This window comes from Mangifera indica, chromosome 8 (assembly GCF_011075055.1).
Source record: "Mangifera indica cultivar Alphonso chromosome 8, CATAS_Mindica_2.1, whole genome shotgun sequence".
NCBI lineage: Eukaryota > Viridiplantae > Streptophyta > Magnoliopsida > Sapindales > Anacardiaceae > Mangifera > Mangifera indica.
This window is the reverse complement of record NC_058144.1, coordinates 128,479-146,042: the sequence shown is the minus strand read 5'-3', so window position 1 is coordinate 146,042 and position 17,564 is coordinate 128,479. Positions and strand designations below refer to the sequence as shown.

Here is a 17,564-nt window from a genome sequence, read left to right as displayed (position 1 = left end):
GCGACGATAAAGGATAATGTTTCATCGTCGCTTATAGACGATGTGACGAAACATCGTTTTTCGTCGAGTTTTCCTAATCTAGATGATGTTTCATCATCCTTTGTTGAAGAAAATCTTTGTTTCTTTTCGATCGTCAATCGATTCTTTAAACCACTGGATATGAAACTTGAAAAAAGAAAAAATTAAATTTTTAAAGTTTAATCATGGAGTTAAATATGAGTTTTCTAAATTAAATGATGAAATAATATAATTTTTTTAGATTTTAAATTTATAAATGAAATGATAATTTTATTTTTATTTTTAAAAACTTTTGATAATAATTAATTTATAAATAAGAATTTAAATTTTTTAATTTATATCGTGATCGGATGGTGACAATGGACGGTGTCCTTGAGAAAGTTAAACAAGTTACCTAATGCCACTTCACTTGAGTTTATGAAAATAGCATTTAAGAAGGTCATTCATTGGAATGGACTATCACATGTACTGGTCTACTTTTGAATGGAAATCTCAACTCAAGTGGGATCCACTCTGCCTGCTGACTCACTATTAAGTTTAACAGAGACAGATGATAATCATGACTTTGACTCCAGGTTGGAGGCTTGTTTCATTAGTGGCTGGCTGCTTTGTAACGATACGTGAACTGGATTTAACATTATTATAATATGTAAGGGGAATTCAAGTCAAATATTATGTTATTCTGTAATTTTATATATATATATATATATATATATATATATATATATATATATATATTTTGGGTCTGAAATGTTAGCAGATGATGTGTTGAGAGAAGAAAGTCTTAGGGGTTGTGATCCAGGGAAGAAGGATTAAGATCTGTTTACTTTCACTGCTAAATCTTTTACAAGCAAAAATCTTTTTATCAAAGGTTCAACTTCTTGTATTAAATCTGGAAATATTCAATAGAGTTGAGAATTTGTTTGTCTGCTGGGAAAAGATTAAGGTTGAGAAAGTCTTCATCTTTCTCTGCAGTCAAATATTTAACCTATTAAAGTCCCACCGAACTACTCGCCAGCCGCCACCTATCAAACAAGAGCTTCTTTTATGGAAAGCACACTCAAGGTCAATGACTACTATTTAATCTCTTCTCTCTTCATTTTACCTGTTTTCTTCTTTCCCAAACTTCTCTCTCCTTGTCTGTCTTTCATTTGGGTCTACTAATTAAGTTGAAACAAACCATTAGCCTTCTCAACAATTTCTGTTTCCCCATCTGGGTATTGCAAAGTAGTTTAGTCATTTATATGTTTCTTGTTTTTTGCATCATTCTTTTGTTTCCAGAAGCAAATAATTTGAGGAGTTATCTAATGAAAATTTAACGAAATTGAGTGTATTTAGAAAATATTAATTTCCCTCTTGAAAACAAAAGATGAAGTGCTTTCACTACTTCAAGGAGAAGAAATTCAGAATTAGGGAAGAAAGATCTGCTCCAGAGTTGAAAGAATCAAGAAGATCTTATGAGTATTCGGGTGGTGACCGTGTGGTTAAGTCTTCATGCTCAGAAGCTTCTCCTCGTGGCATACCAGAGTTGTATGAAGAGAAAGCTCTTAATCTCCGAGTATTTTCTTTCTCCGAGCTCAAGCAAGCCACACATGATTTCAATAGGCTGCTTAAGATTGGTGAGGGCGGATTTGGAAGTGTCTATAAAGGTTCAATTACGCCTGCCGACGGGAAAGGTGACTCCATTGTTGTGGCCATTAAAAAGCTTAACAGAGATGGATTACAGGTATGGTTATACTTATACATATTTTATTTGGAAGTATAGTTATTCAATCCTGTTTTTCTTCCATTCTATTCATGTGTAGCCATCCAATTAACTGTCGAGCTCCTATTGTTTTGTTCTACCAAGAAACGATAAAAGTGATCTCAAAACTCAAGCATTTGACAAAAACCTCTCACAGGGGGGAAAAAGTTTTAAGTCCAAGAAATTTCTTATTCAGAAACTGGTTAAATAAATTACTTGATTCAAATTGAAGTTGCTTTTCTGAGGAAGCATTATGGTTTTGTATTGCTGCTGACTTAATTGGTGACTCATGTAGGGTCATAAACAATGGGTGGCGGAAGTTCAATTCCTTGGTGTTGTGGAACACCCGAATCTCGTCAAGCTGATAGGATACTGTGCTGTGGATGGAGAGAGAGGAATCCAGCGTCTACTTGTTTATGAGTTTATGCCAAATAGGAGCTTAGAATATCATCTTTTTGGCAGGGCATTGCCACCTCTTCCTTGGAAAACAAGATTACAAATAATACTCGGGGCAGCTCAAGGATTGGCCTATCTGCATGAAGGATTGGAAGTTCAGGTTCATTTTAGATATAAATTACACTTGCAACTTTACTTTGTGTTCAGGATTTGTCTCTATCCATCTCAACTGTGGTAATTTTAATGGTGAAGGTGATATTTCGAGATTTCAAATCTTCCAATGTGTTACTGGATGAGAATTTTTTGTCCAAGCTTTCAGACTTTGGGCTTGCAAGGGAAGGACCTCTGGCTGGGCGTACTCATGTTTCAACAGCAGTAAGTAACTTATTGTAGTCAATGTATTTTCTCCTATCAGACATAAATAATAGTAGATTTCTTTATGGATAAATAACTTAGCTTTGGCTATGGATGATTAGGTGGTGGGGACTAATGGATATGCGGCTCCAGATTACATAGAGACAGGGCATCTGACGGCAAAAAGTGATGTGTGGAGTTTCGGGGTGGTCTTGTATGAGATTCTTACAGGAAGGAGGTCACTGGAAAGAAACCGCCCAAAATCAGAGCAGAATCTTTTGGACTGGGTGAAGCAGTATCCAGTGGATAGTAAAAAGTTTGGGTTAATAATGGACCAACGACTAGAAAATGATCATTCTATTATCAATGAAGCTCGCAAAATTGCCAGATTAGCTGACAGTTGTTTGTCCAAGAGTGCCAGAGACCGTCCCAAGATGAGTCAGGTGGTGGAGAAGTTGAAGCAAATAGTGCAAACGTCGGAAGAAGTTGACTCTTCTCCTACTAATAAGAATTTGGAGCTAAGTGAAAATGACCCAGTAACAGAAAATAAGACCACTCAATCTGAACCTCCTGAATCATGGAAAAGACGGATGGCTCACTTAGCTAAACTGAGTGAACACGTAGATGAAGCAAGTAAAAGAAGATTGATGATCATGCAGAGGGCCGACGTGCTTTTAAACCCTAAGCAGGAAAACGAAGATGTCAATTTAGACGCCTAACCGTACCTTGTACAGGCTATGTAATGACAGTGTTTCATTTGGAAGAATTTTAACCTAATTTGCAATTGTGGCATGTAGCGAACCAAATATTTCTATCGTTTCAAAGGTGCAGAAATATACAGATAACACTTCTCTAACCATGATTTTTCTGAGTCACAGATGAAAATTAGGGTAAAATATAAAATTTGAATTAAATCTTCTTCAATGTCTCATAATGTATACAAAAATTTAAAAGAAGAATGAAGTAGTTCCTGAAAGTCTGATCATCAATTTGCTTCTGAAAGTCTCCTTCTGGTTGCGACAGGCAAATGCTGATATTTTGATAAGCCCCATGATTACGATTGCTCAGGAAAGCTGACTGTATGCACAGTGGAGATTGTTGTCACTGCAAACCTCCCACAATTCATGATTACAAGTGCACCAGGGAGGCATAAAGAATGAAAGTCAGAAATAATCATATGTAATGTACATGAAGAAATCCAAACAGAGGCTGTTGTAGAAATTTCTCTAGCAAATTCAGCATTTCTTTGGATGTTACTGTAAGCTCTGTCCATTATTATATAGGAAGTCTCAACAAATCGAAGGAAATCTCACTCAGCTTTTGACTCCACAATAAAGTCCCTCTGGCATGCCCTACTTGCAGAAGTGAGACAGCATATTAAGCAATCTTGCAGCTATTATCATCCCCAGTGTGCAACTGCAAACACCATTCATCATAGTGTCAGATGTTACCGTGGCAGTAATAAGCTCATCCAGCATAATCGCATCTAGATTCAATTTTCAAATATTGCAGAAACCATGGATCCGTATATTATAGGTTGTGATATATGGATCTCAACCATTGGCATACATTTTTCTTGCAAACTCATCTGCAGTATCCTTGTCTAATGCTTTAAAAGAACCACCAATCACAGTGATGTATGTGATTATATCAGGGACTAACTCAATCCGATCTATGTCCATAAATTGTGGTCTCAAGAAACATTTTCCTACTATCCATATCATTCCACAGATTTTGGGCTCCCACTAGATCCCCCATCCTAAAGTACCCACCCAAAAGCATGGTAAAAGCCACTTTATTGACGGAAAAACCTTTCTCTATCTTCATACGCCAAAGATCCCAGGTTTCTTCGGTCTCCTCTTCTTGCACAAGCCAAGGAGCAGAGAACTGCACGTGGATGGAGTCAGACCAAACTTATCCATAGTTTTATGTCCTTCATATGCATTTCTTCTAAACCTTCCCTGCTATAAGCAGCACTAATGGAGTTGAAAGCAACAACACTTGGAGGTAGTCCTTTCTCAAACATATCCTTGAAATAATTTAGGGCCTCATCCAAATGACCGCCCAACATAGTCATGCAACTGCAACATCATAGAATGTGCAATGTGGAAGCAACCAAAATACCCACAAATCCATTAACAACCTGCCCCCATCTTTTTCCCAGTCATATTTATAATGCCTGGAAAACAAAACATTTTAAGTTACACCATCAGGAGCTGTACCTTTGCTCTTCATTTCACCATAAGGCATGTTAGACTGACCAATGTCCCTTGCTTTAACATAAACATTGATCAGGGTATTATATGTTACCACATTTGGAGAAAGTCAAGCATCTTGAATCCCATAAAAAATCTTTCTTGCTTGTACCGCGTCTCCCTCTTTGCACAAGGCATCAATCTGAAGTCTGTCCCTAATGCAATAAGTATTGATCAGAATGATATAGGCATATATGTCTGGTACACACATTTGTATGAAACAAACTCTCGCCAATGCTAACATACCCTTTTCTAAAATGTCCAAGTATCATTACATTGAAAGTATACTTAGAAAGCCCAGGCTCTTTACCAAGCATATCCCTAAACAACTTCCACAAACTGTTATAAGCACACACTCTAAGCAACAAGTTGAAAAGTGTAGTAATTGCATACGAGCTCGGCCTGATTCCCTCTTTCCTCGTTCAGCACAAAATCTCCATTGCCTCCGTAGCCATTTCCACACGGAGAAAGTCACGCATTCACGTATCAAGCACAAAGAAACCTGATTCATTTTGATAACGACCACCCCTCATAATCTCTACACCTACGCACTTTGTTTCTACTTATAACCCTGGTTACCATTTCTTCGACAAAAAAAAGGGAAATCCTCTGCCGCTTAATTATGCAAAGCTACACAACAATACCAAATTATAGACTTGAAATCATAGCAAAATGCAACTTTGAAGAATGCAAATGTCGTGCCTCCAGTTTCTAATTGTTTTATTATCTTAAATTGGAAATATGGACAAAAATTCAATGAAAATCCTCTCAAAATATATCATTTTTATTAATTTTAGATAATTTTTTATCAATAAAATTATGTATACCTATTTGTTATACACAATTTGTATACACAGATGAGGTGTAATCATGTGATTGGATATTTTTTTATCATATGATGACACATGTTTTAAAATCTCTTAATTACATGATGACACATCACTGTGTACATGAATTATGTATCAAAAATGGGTACACATAATATTGCTCATTTTTTACAACCCAACCATGATTTTCCAACACGTTTGAATTTATAAATGTTAATGAGATTAGATAAAGGTAAAATTTAATTTAAATAATCAAAGTCGACAGTCTGACACGATTTAAAGAAGTAGAAGAAGCATATGAAGAAAAGTTTTTTAGGGTTTGCAAAAAGTTTAAGAGAAGCGTTAGTTTTTTTTAAAGGCCAATAGACTTGTTTTCACCTAAGTTATAATAAAATTTTAAGATATTATTCTTTAATTTTTTAAAATTTAAATACTTATTTATAAACAATTTTTTATTAAAAATTTCAGTTATAATTAAGAATAAAATTATCATTTAATAAGAAAAAAACTAAACTTTTATCATATTTTTTCCTTCAATTTAAAAATTTTATAATTTTTTTTTTCAAATTTTCCTTTAAAATTTAAAAAGTGGTAAATTTTCTCTTTTAAGGTTTTCTCTCCTCTCTGACAATTGATTTCTTTTTTATTGTCAGCCGACTTGCCCTCCTCCTTCTCTCTCGATTAGTTGCCTTGATTGCGGGTTAAATTGATGGGCGGGTTTATTTTTGTGGTATTGTTATGTTTCAACCACTTGTTTGCTGTAACTGCTCCAGTTTATTTTGTTTATGTGTTGAGACATCATTGTTGGAAGGGATTGGTAAGGGGATTCGGCCGCCTTTCTGTAATAGGCACAGATTGTGCGGTGGTTGTGGCGGTTTTAGCAGGGGCTTAGGGTTAGAGTCGAGCCGAGTCAAGATCGAGCTCAGTTTGATTCATATATAGTTGACTCAAGCTCGACTGAGTTCAGCTAAGACCGGCTCATTTTAGACTCGAATTCGGTTCAACTCATTTTTTGTTATTAAAACGATATCGTTTTAATATATATTGATCAAAACGACATCGTTTTGTATCAAAAATTTTAATTAGAAAATCTGACGAGTAGCCCGAGCTCGGCTAAAGCCAACTCATTTTGGGCTCAACCGAACCAAACTCGAACTGGCTTAGTCCGAATCCAGTCTTATCCCTGAGGGGCTTATGGGCCATTTAGGGTTGGATCTGAGCCGAGCTTGTTTCGGCTCGGCTCGGTTCGAGCCCGAAACGAGCTCGGCTAAGCCGAGCTCGTTTCAGTTTTTTTAAAAAAATTTTTATACAAAACGGCATCGTTTTGATTAATATATATTAAAAACGACGTCGTTTTGATAAAAAAAAATGAGCCGAGCCGAACGCGAGCCCAAAACAAGTCGAGCCGAGCTGAGCTCGAATCGAACTTGAGCCAAACTCGAGCCGCTCATATATGAACCGAACCGAGCCGAGCTTGAGCTGGCTGCAAGCCGAGCTCAGCGCGGCTCGAATCCAGCCTTAGGGCCATTTGTGTAGCATGGGCAGGTAAGTTAACTTTTCTTGTGGCTGAAATTTTTTTCTTTAGTTTTGATCATAATGTGGAATTTGAGAAATTTTAGCCTGAATGTGCGTTGATTTTTAAATATGTATAGCTTCACTCCATTTGCCACAGAGGATTTATGTATTTAGGTGATGGAATCATTTGATTACCTATGAGTTACTAGGCGCAATCCAGCTAACCCTCCAATTCGATTTGATAACATTAAGGGTCCAAAACATTGTTGTGGTTTTCTAAAACCATCAACTTCTAAGTATAATCCTGAGTTAATTTTTTAACTTAAGACCATAATTTGAAAGTAGAAATCATATTCCACATAATTTTTCCAGTGTTCTTAACAAAACATTGTTATTTTAACAATCTTTTGAATTGTTATAGTATTTTTATTTAGGCCAAAAGACTTATTCCCACCTAAGGTATAGTGAAATCTCAAACTACCATCCTCTAACTTTAAAAAACTCAATTACTCACTCATAACCAAATTTTTGTAAAAAATCTCAGTTAGAGTTAGAGGTAAAACTATTATTTATTAAAAAAATTTAAAAATTAAAGTTTTATTACATTTTCCTTCTCAAGTTTAGAAACTTCTAATTTCTCCAAGCCTAAAGTTTGAAATAGACAAATACCCTCCTAGGGTTTGTTCCTCTTCTCTCTGACGTCGATTTGTTGTCTTCGGCCGTCAACCGTCTTCCCTCCCACCTTATCTCTCCCTCTAATCACTCTCCCTTCTCTCACCGACCATCTTTGGTCGAGATGAAAATGAGGTCTTTGTCTCGACTGAAGATGATCGGAGAGGGAAGGGAGAGTGACCGGAGGGAGGATGACCAACAGTCAGAGACGATAAATTGACGTTAGAGAGAAGATGAACAAACCTTTGGGAGATATTTGTTAATTTTCAAACTTTAGATTGAAAGAAATTATAAGTTTTTTAAACCTGAGAAGGAAAATGTGATAAAATTTTAAATTTTTTAATAAATAACGGTTTTACCTCTAATCTTAATGGATATTTTTAACAGAAATTTGGTTAAAGGTGGGTATTTGAGTTTTTAAAAATTGAAGAGTTAGAGTTTGTAATTTCACTATACCTTGGATGAGAATAAATCTTTCGGCCTCTTATTTATTAGAACATTTAAATGAATTGAATGAATTTTATATGAATTGAGTCATGCATTTCCTGTTTTTCAGATACAAGAAGTCCCCGTCTGCTTCCCTTTGGCAGGGGACTTTGTGATGATGTTTACTGGGCTCCAAAATTTTTTGGCTTTCTATAACCTGTTAGACAGAGGGCGTGCTTGCTTTCTCAGGAAACTAGGCTTCAGCGTCCAGTCACCGTCAGCTTCTTTCACTGGTAGGCTAGTAGGGGATTCATCATCTTTTGCTGAACTCCCCAGGCAATAATAAACAATCAACTTGTTGAAGATGCCAGACATATAAAAATTACCCTTGTTGATGAGTGGAGAGTGTTCACCTTGTTGCAAACTCCTCATTCGGTGGGACAATGTTTGCTTTGTTATATTGGGCTTGGAAATTCTGACCTACAAGTGGGACAATGCTTGTATATTCGTTTCTTAATTACTAGAAGAAATACAATTCTGTTTTTTTTTTTTTTTTTTAGTTTGGAAGAAAATATGCTTTGCCATATCTGCACATTTATATTCCAAGTACTGGTGAGACTTATTTTTGTATATACAGTATGATGAAAATGGCAGCTCACCCCAGTAACAACCTCCATCATGGTTTTGCTTGCCTTGTCTGATAAGGCTTGCACTACAACAAAAATTTAATTTAGAGACAGGATATTTAAGCACGATTTTAATTTCTCCTCTAATAAGTTAAAATTTATTTTTAATGTTATCCTAAAATAATAATTTTAGAAATAATTTTATTTTTATTCTAAAATAATAATTTTAAAAGATATAATCTTAATTTCGTCTCAAAAAACATAAAATTTATTTTTAGAGATAATTTTTATTTCATTTTAGAATGTTACTTTTAGGGATGATTTTATTTTTGTCACAAAATGATAATTTTAAGGGACAAAATAAAATTTGTCTCAACAAATGTAAGATTTATTTTTAAAAACTAATTTCATTGCATTCTTGAATGTTACTTTTATGGACAAAATCTTAATTTTGTCCAAAAAAATAGAATTTATTGTTAGAAATGATTTTAATTTCGTTTCAGAATATCGCTTTTAGAAACGATTTTATTTTTATCACAGAATGATAATTTTAGGGGACAAAATAAAAATTTCATTATCAAAAACATAAAATTTAATTATAGGGACGATTTTAATTTCGTGTTAGAATGTCATTTTTAAAGACGATTTTATTTTTGTCATAGGATGATAATAATTTTATCTCAAAAATATAGGATTTAGTTTTAGGGGTGATTTTAATTTCGTCTCAAAATGTTACTTTTTTGGACAAAGTCTTAATTTCATTCCAAAAAATATAGAATTTATTTTTAGAAATAATTTTTATTTCATCCCAAATATTTTTTTAAGGATAATTTTATTTTTATCCTAAAATCATAAATTTAGAGGACAAAATGAAAATTTCATCCCAAAAAAAAGATAGAGTTTATTTTTAAGGACGATTTTAATTTTATCCCAAAATACTATTTTTAAGGACAAAATCTTAATTTTGTCCTAAAATGATTATTTTATGGAATAAAATCTTAATTTCGTCTCCAATAAGTTAAGATTTATTTGTAGTTTTAGAGGATATTTGATTCAGTTTAACTCTCAAATTAATAGTTTAAATTCGTGGTTTGATTCAGTTTAAATTTGATTTTTCAATTCAATTCAAATTTATAATATACATTGATGGTTCAAATATTTAACTTGATTTAGTTCAAATTTATAATTAAATAATTATTTATTCAAACCGGTCTTAAAATATAGTTAATTTTGATACAACGAACTCAAACTAAAAAGTATTTATGCTTACCTGTTGCTTAGTTAGTGTATCATTTTGATTTTTACGTAAAATAATATTATCGATCTTATCCATAAACCATAAAAGAATTAAAAGAATTTCTAACTAGTAACACACGAGCACTTCTATCATTTTGATTCCTTTCTCTTCTTATAAAAATCAAGGAACCGCGCTTCCACTCCCAAGCAACAGCACATTTTCACTTTTAAAATTCCCCCCAATCTCCCAACTCAACTGCACGCAATCCTCCGAAGAACCGTAAATCCAGGATCGTTCTCTCCTCTCTTCCATTTACAAAACATAGTGCTGGAATGGCTATTTGCTTTAATTTTTGAAAATCATAGCTGTGAAGATTAATAGTAGGCTTCCATTGGATTCAAGATCCCTAAATCCAGGTTCTAATTTGAATAAATGATGTGTTATTTTTAAGTCAGGTATTTGTTCTTTGACCAACTCTAAATTTTTTCTTCCGCTAGTGTATGATTTCTGCTGTTATAGGATGTATTTATGAATTTCAGTTTTCTGTGATTTGATGTGTTTTTTATTTGAATTTAATTAAATAGATCTTAGTTTATCTTCATGATTGCATTAATTTGCATTATTGCAAATGTAGTTCTATGTATAATGTCTCCACATTCTCATCCATGATTTCTGTATAACCTGTCATACTAGAATAATTACTTGCTTGTATTACATGTGAAATCCTGTCATCATCTCTGTGTTTTATTGTTTTAGTTTCTGCTAAAATCTTCTAGATTTCGATGCTTAATTTCTGTCCACTAATAGTTGAAGTCTGTTCTTTAAGCTCTGAGTAATCTAGTGTCAGCATATGTGTCCACTAATAGTTGAAGTCTGAGCAATCTAGATTTCAATGCTTAATTATTTGTACTAGTTTTAGTCAGTCTCAACCAATTGCTTTCACATTTTTTATGAACAATTGCTAAGTAAAGAATTTTTTCACTGAACTAATTAGTAGCCCAAAATTTTTATTAAGCAGTACCTAATGGAATGAAGGGTCTGAATTAATTGTTTTAAAATTATTTCGTTAAATGAAGGGTCTGAATTATGTGTTGTTACAACATATAATTCTCTCTGTTTATCTAATTGACATATCAACAGTTGTTAAATATTATCTGCTTAGGCTAAGACATCTGCCATCTTTGTTTTGGTTTGACCTTTACGTATCAATCATACAGCAACCAGAGAAAGTTTCTGGCTATATCATTTTTTTAGGATAAGCAATGCGATATGTTAATTCACTGTTTGTTATTTTACTTTGCAGGGATAAGGTCTTCAAACAACAAAAGATTCTTAGGTGAGTTCTTATTCTGATGATCCAGTTACAACATGCAGAAAGGTTTGCTTGAATTATTCTCTTGAGTTGATTATGACAAATTAACTTGTCTTTTTTATTCAGTTTCAACATATATGGCGTATATCAAAATATCATTGTTGAATCTAGTGTTTGTGTTTTATGTCATATCGCTCACTTCAAATTTACCATTTTAGTTTTTAATTTATTCCATGACCTTCAAGCTGTTTCTCTGATTTTAACATCTCTGCTTCAGCAAATTATGAGGGAACTTTGAAACTAAAGACACTGAACCAAATTGCAATAATTATTTATGGTGATGTGCTTTTTCTAAGTATTTTGAATTTGAGGTTAGGTGATTGATTTATAATGTTTTAGGAACAAATATTTTTGAAAGCAATCAAATTAAGCTTGGTCTACTGTTTGACTAATTGTATGTTAACTGATTTGAATCTCAGGCCTCTTTTTTTTTTCCCTCTCTTCCCCTTGTTGAAGAACATGGCAACTTTTTTAAAGCATGAAATGAAGATGCACCGTTTCCTGAGTTTCTATGGGTGTTTTGTTACAGAGTTTTGTCGTCAGTTCAACATTTATGTTACTACCTCAGAAATTGATATGTTAATGTTACTTATACCAGGAATATTTTTATGGCCTCACTAACAATCTCTCCCCACATGCTAATGTTGCAAATTTCAGTGATCTGCTTGTCTACAAGATTGGTGGCGGACCACAGGCACCTAGATCAGCTCTACCAGTTGGTGCAGATCCTGTTGCCAACCCTCTGAGATTAGTGCCTGTGAATATTGACCAGGATTTGCTGCATTCAGTTCTTGCTATTTCTTATGCCAAAGAACCTGATCAACTTCCCTCAAGGTACTTGCTACATAGTGGAATGGTAAATCTCTCTAGGTATTATAGTGATTCCCCTGACCAGGATATAAGAAAGAAATATTTTGGTATCTATTATCTTTTGTTCCATGTTCATAATGAGATAATGTGCATAATTACTCTGCAATTACTAAGTCCTACAATGAATTGGTGCATAAAAGAAAAGTTAATAATATGGTTAGTCTCATCTGATCTGGGATTCTTCTATAATGGTAAAAACAAACTTTCCTGATATGAAGAGTGGAATAATTTACCATGTCCTTTTATTATTTTGTTTGAACTTCTTAACGTGTGATTGCTTATATACCACAAGATGAATATGTTAGAGCTGAAGGGGATTTGCTTGCTGAATGTGGCAGTCACTGCATTGTGAAACACTTTTATTCCTTTAAAGATGCTGACTACTTGTATTAATTATGGAATATCTACCTAGTGGGGACATGATGATATTGCTGATGGGAGAGGAGACCTTGACTGAAACTGTGGCTAGATTATACATTGGTCTGAGTGTGCTGGCCATAGAATCTATTCATAAGCACAATTACATGCGTAGGTCTGTATTTTCCTGTGGTAACACAAGATGGTTATATAATTAGATGTTTTAATGAGTACATTTATAGATTTACAATATTTTGCTAGTATTAGTTAATTAATTTTTTTTAATACAATTGTAATAGTAACAATTTACAATGTGATTCGTTGATTTGTAATAGTAATAATTTGATATGATTAATATTTTTTAATTGAATTTTCGATTTTGAGGATTAATATAATTATTAATTTTAATTTATGATCGAATTCTTGTATCAAATTCACAACATGAACAAGAACGAAAATTCTTGACCTTAATTTACAATACAGTTAAGGGCAAAATTTTTTGTTTTTGATTCATAACACAATTAAGGATAAAAAAAATTCTTTACATAATTAATGACAAAAAATTTTGTCACAAATTCATTATACAATTAAAGTTGAAAAATTTTGTTCCTAATTTATTACACATTTAAGGACTAAAAAAATTGTTTCCAATTTAATGCACAATCAAATACAAAAAATTTTATCCCTAATTCATTATACATTTGAGGATGAAAAAATTGTCTCAATTCAATGCACAATCAATGACAAATTTTTGATTTTTTGAGACGAAAATTTTTATTACGTTTTATGTAATTTGTTGTAGCGTGGGAGGAATCCCAGACCTGGGATGATGGCTAGATGAATAGCTTATGCCTACACTTGCGGTTTATTTTTGGGTGGCATGTACATGAGAAAGCATCTCTTCACTTCGAGATTCCCCTTGCTATTGTCGCAGCTCAAAGTTTGAAGGATGCAAGACACTACTTCATGTTGCTTATAGGTATGCAATTTGCTTATGTACTTCTTACATGCAGCAGCAATTTATATGCTAATGTGGTGGAATGCTATATTTTATATGTTATGCAGTATCTTGTTTCTCACTATTCCTACAGCTACATGAAGCCTAAGAATATCCAATAAAAGTTCTTCCGTTGATGTTGCACCGTGTATTAATGTGGCTTGGTTTTTCTGTAAAACATCCAGAAGATGCAGTAGCTAAAGCAACTGCAGCTGCAAAGAAAAATGTTGCTCAATCAAATTTGAAGGCTGGTGCTTCTGAGAAAGGTTGGATTTGTTATTGGGTGGATTGGGAAGATATATCTGTTTGGTCTTTTAGTTGTTGAGATGTGGGGTCAGTTTCCACACCCGTATCTTCTTGGTAACAAGCTTCCATTTGTACCCCTCTAGATCATGTCAATATATTGTTCAGTAGGGATAATGTATTCTTGGATTTGGCAGCTGAGATGGAGACTAAAACTCGCCTGATTTCAATTCCCTGTGTGATGTTTGTATATGAGGGCGACATCTTATACAAACATTTAAAAAAAAAAAAAAAAAGATTTAAGCACATCAAGAAGTCTCTTCCTTTGTAGAATAGCTCATGCATAAGGCGTTTGTGAACTCAACTTACAAGTGTTACGGTTTTGAAGGACACGCCAAGAGTAGAAAGCAGGGAAGAGAGGTGGCAACTAGTGTTTTCCTTTTACTGCTATAAAAATACTATTATACGGATCATTCATTTATTCAATTTCTAGTTGAAGAATTCAAATTTTCCAATTTTGTTCCTGTTCCATTCTTGTCATTTCATCAGAGTTTTTAATTCATTACTAACCAAATACAAAAGCTTGACCCACATCACTTTCTTTTTCTTCTTCTTCTTCTTCAACCAAAATCTTCATATTCCTGATCAGCTTTCAGTGCATGCCAAGAGTGTAAAGAAAGCAAGCAAGCAAAATATTAGAATAAACAAGCAGGCGCAAAGCAAGTGTATGTGAGAGATGATGCCACTACTTTATAAGGGTTGTTATATGCTTCTTTCTTATTATTATAGAATAATTGAACGCCTCGCTTCTTGGTTTCCATCATTCCATTCCACGTCCTGTCTGTCTACTCCAGAGAGAATTGGCCCACCTTGAGACAACGTTGGTTCTTTCATTCAAGTCCAGACCTACACCCATCTTGCTATGTCGTCGTCTCTTAAAATCTGGCCGCATTTACTTGTTTCATCTGAATTTTGCAGTTTGATTTAATGATTTTTAATGACTTGTTTACCCCCACCACAACCACCATCATTTCCACCGCTATCGCCATTTTATTTCATAAAACTCTTACTCACTCCCCAGCCGCCCCGCCCGTCATGTCAATGCCACCTCCTCCTCCCTATCTCTATGTTACTGGAAGTTATATTAACACCAACACTCATCACTCTCATTCTTTTGATAAATTCAAACCAAGTTTTATCGTTATCCTTTTAATCCTAGCCATTACTTTACTTAGTTCTATCTCTCTTTGTTTCCTTCTTCGTCATCTCAATCGTCGCTGTCTCCGCCATCTCTCCACCGTTACTACTGTCTCTACTAATGCTGACTCTCGCCGTGTTTCACCGGAAAATCCTTCCTTATCTATCCTTGACTCGCTTCCGCTCTTCACCTTCTCCTCCGTCACTCGTCCTTCCTCTTCCGGAGGAGATTGTGCTGTTTGTTTGTCAAAGTTTGAGCCACAGGATCAGCTTCGTCTCCTTCCTCTTTGCTGCCATGCGTTTCATGCTCTATGCATTGACATCTGGCTTAAGTCCAACCAAACTTGTCCTCTATGCCGATCGCCGATCCATTCCTCTGAATCTGATGTTTTGAAAGGTATACAGGCTTCTTCTGCAGCGGTTGGGGATACTGATAGTTTCCGTCTTGAGATTGGCTCAATCAGCCGCCGCCAAGCCGTTCCAGAATCAGGTGAGCTACAACCAAGATCGTACTCTCTTGGTTCATTTGATTACATCGTTGAGGGGGATTACGATATCACGATGGACCGAACATATCAGAGAAGTATTTCTGATAAAGAGGACACTGCTTTTGTAGCAGACTCAGTTTCACCTACTTCAGAGGCCAATCTAGCATCCGAAGTAGCCGTGGGAAGGAGCTGGCTCAAGGACTACGTTGATAGGCTATCTTTTTCCCTTTCATCACGAACGTTATCGTTCAGGAGCTCTGGAAGGTTCTATACCGGAAGCAGTCGCCGGACGGATGTGGCCGGTGTTGGAGATTCTGACTTGGAAGCCAATCGTGCGGGGGAAGAAATCAGCGAACTGTTTCGTTGGTTGTCAGGGGTATGAATGTAAATATGCGTGTTGTTTAGGTGCATTTCTAATTTTGCCTTGTTCACTCTGGCTAGGGTCAGTCTGTTGTTAAGTTTTTTGCGGCGTCCACTCCATTACACAAGCAAACCATTCGCCAGCATCATGAATGGTGTGGGTGTGGATACAGCAAGCAAAGTCAAAATGGTTGTCTGTTTGTCAAACAGATCACTTATTTGAACCATTAATTCACATGTATGTTGAGCCATTAGTAGCGTTTTCAAAGGTTCTGGTGCCACCAAAGTTGGAAGCAAACACTTGTGTAAAATCATCTTCTAGTGTGCACTGCAGATGCAGTTCCCCTTTCATAATTCAACATATTGCAAGGCCATGCACCCGAGAGCAGGACTGTCGTTTAGTTGTGGCGTGGGAGATGTTGGATTTCTGTTAATGATGTCAACAAGCTCATTTGCAGTGTTTTCTGCAGATTAAACAACATTCAACAAGACAACAATTTCTTTAGTCCAATATATTAGCTCTTGTTTTTTCCTTTAACCATACATAATCAGAGCATTCTCTCAACTAAATATGATTCAAGAAAATTGATGTAACAAGCCTTATTTGGCTTTCATGCTAATATCATAGACAAGAGAGAACCTGGTTGAGTCTGAGAGATGGAGTTTTTTTTCTTTTTTTGGAAGAAATTAGTTCATTAGATAATCAAGAGTTTAATTCAAGCATCATCTCTGCATAGACCAAACCACAAGCTCAAAATCAACTTCATTGATTATTCTAGTTCCACTTCAAAGCAAGGACCGAGTCACCAATTGGTTCAACGCATGGCTTAATCAAAATTAAATTTGGCTTAATGATCACGTTTGTCAAAGTCCATTTGCAGGCTTTTAAAACTTATCTGAATCGTACTTGCTTGTGCTAGGATGCAAACAAGCTTAGTCATTTCAAGTTACTCGTTACACTTATTATCAAACTGAGTTTGAATTCCTTATTTTTTGATTCAGTGAACTTTTGGGCTTAAACAAACTCTATAATACCAATGGACTTATAAAATTTTTGACTTACAATTTTAATTTATCTTTCAATTTGAGAAAAAAATAATAGTGGGTAAAACTTTTAACTTGTGCATTCCAATATTGTGTAAGAATATATACAACCAAAATATCTCCTTATAAAGAAGAAAAAAAAATACAAAGAGATAATTAAACAACTAAATAGGGTCCTATAGTATATACAAGATAACCATAATATTTGACTGCATCAATTCATATCAACTATATCAATTAAAATATTTAGTTATATCGATTATAATATTTGACATATCAACTCAATATATCAACTGTATATTCTCAACACTCCCCCTTCAAGTTAGAGTGTGAAGATCTCAAATGCCCAACTTGCCAAGGAGATGAAGAAAAACAGCTTTTCCTAATGCTTTGGTGAGAAGATTAGCTACTTGATGAGAAGAAGGAATGTGGGCAGTGCATATTTCCTTGGTGAGCAATCGATTTCGAATGAAATGACTATCAATCTTAATGTGTTTGGTGTGTTCATGAAAAACTAAGTTTGCAGCAATATGAAGAACAACTTGATTATCACAAATTAAAGACTT

General features: G+C 34.6%; 3 protein-coding genes and 1 pseudogene across 8 annotated transcripts; all 4 read left to right on the top strand.

The window, feature by feature from the left end:
- Positions 1-782: 782 nt before the first annotated feature.
- Positions 783-3,313, top strand: LOC123222849 (probable serine/threonine-protein kinase PBL19). The gene is made up of 4 exons (XM_044645835.1): positions 783-1,744; positions 2,058-2,318; positions 2,411-2,533; positions 2,635-3,313. The coding sequence occupies exons 1-4, from the start codon at positions 1,388-1,390 to the stop codon at positions 3,229-3,231; spliced, it is 1,338 nt and encodes a 445-aa protein (XP_044501770.1). The 5' UTR covers positions 783-1,387; the 3' UTR covers positions 3,232-3,313.
- Positions 3,314-10,195: 6,882 nt separating this feature from the next.
- Positions 10,196-13,021, top strand: LOC123222608 (protein CLP1 homolog). 6 transcript variants are annotated; one of them, XM_044645463.1, is made up of 4 exons: positions 10,196-10,450; positions 11,374-11,448; positions 12,100-12,276; positions 12,725-13,021. In XM_044645463.1, the coding sequence occupies exons 2-4, from the start codon at positions 11,423-11,425 to the stop codon at positions 12,885-12,887; spliced, it is 366 nt and encodes a 121-aa protein (XP_044501398.1). In that variant the 5' UTR covers positions 10,196-10,450; positions 11,374-11,422; the 3' UTR covers positions 12,888-13,021. The 6 variants fall into 6 exon arrangements, with proteins under 6 accessions (XP_044501398.1, XP_044501397.1, XP_044501396.1 ...); XM_044645462.1 differs by having other exon boundaries at positions 10,196-10,486; XM_044645461.1 differs by having other exon boundaries at positions 10,196-10,525.
- A 303-nt stretch (positions 13,022-13,324) lies between these two features.
- LOC123223292 lies at positions 13,325-14,343 on the top strand (annotated as a pseudogene).
- A 462-nt stretch (positions 14,344-14,805) lies between these two features.
- LOC123222607 (E3 ubiquitin-protein ligase ATL4-like) lies at positions 14,806-16,571 on the top strand. Its single transcript, XM_044645459.1, has one exon. The coding sequence runs from the start codon at positions 14,897-14,899 to the stop codon at positions 15,974-15,976; it is 1,080 nt and encodes a 359-aa protein (XP_044501394.1). The 5' UTR covers positions 14,806-14,896; the 3' UTR covers positions 15,977-16,571.
- The last annotated feature ends 993 nt before the right edge of the window (positions 16,572-17,564 follow it).

Bases quoted from the DNA above. Each gene is read 5' to 3' on its own strand.
- LOC123222849 (XM_044645835.1), top strand. From the start codon at position 1,388: ATGAAGTGCTTTCACTACTTCAAGGAGAAGAAATTCAGAATTAGGGAA. The intron at 1,745-2,057 runs GTATGGTTATAC...TGACTCATGTAG, and splicing joins TTAACAGAGATGGATTACAG to GGTCATAAACAATGGGTGGC. The intron at 2,534-2,634 runs GTAAGTAACTTA...ATGGATGATTAG, and splicing joins GTACTCATGTTTCAACAGCA to GTGGTGGGGACTAATGGATA.
- LOC123222608 (XM_044645460.1), top strand. From the start codon at position 11,333: ATGCGATATGTTAATTCACTGTTTGTTATTTTACTTTGCAGGGATAAG. The intron at 11,407-12,099 runs GTGAGTTCTTAT...TGCAAATTTCAG, and splicing joins AAACAACAAAAGATTCTTAG to TGATCTGCTTGTCTACAAGA. The intron at 12,277-12,724 runs GTACTTGCTACA...ATATCTACCTAG, and splicing joins CCTGATCAACTTCCCTCAAG to TGGGGACATGATGATATTGC.
- LOC123222607 (XM_044645459.1), top strand. From the start codon at position 14,897: ATGATTTTTAATGACTTGTTTACCCCCACCACAACCACCATCATTTCC.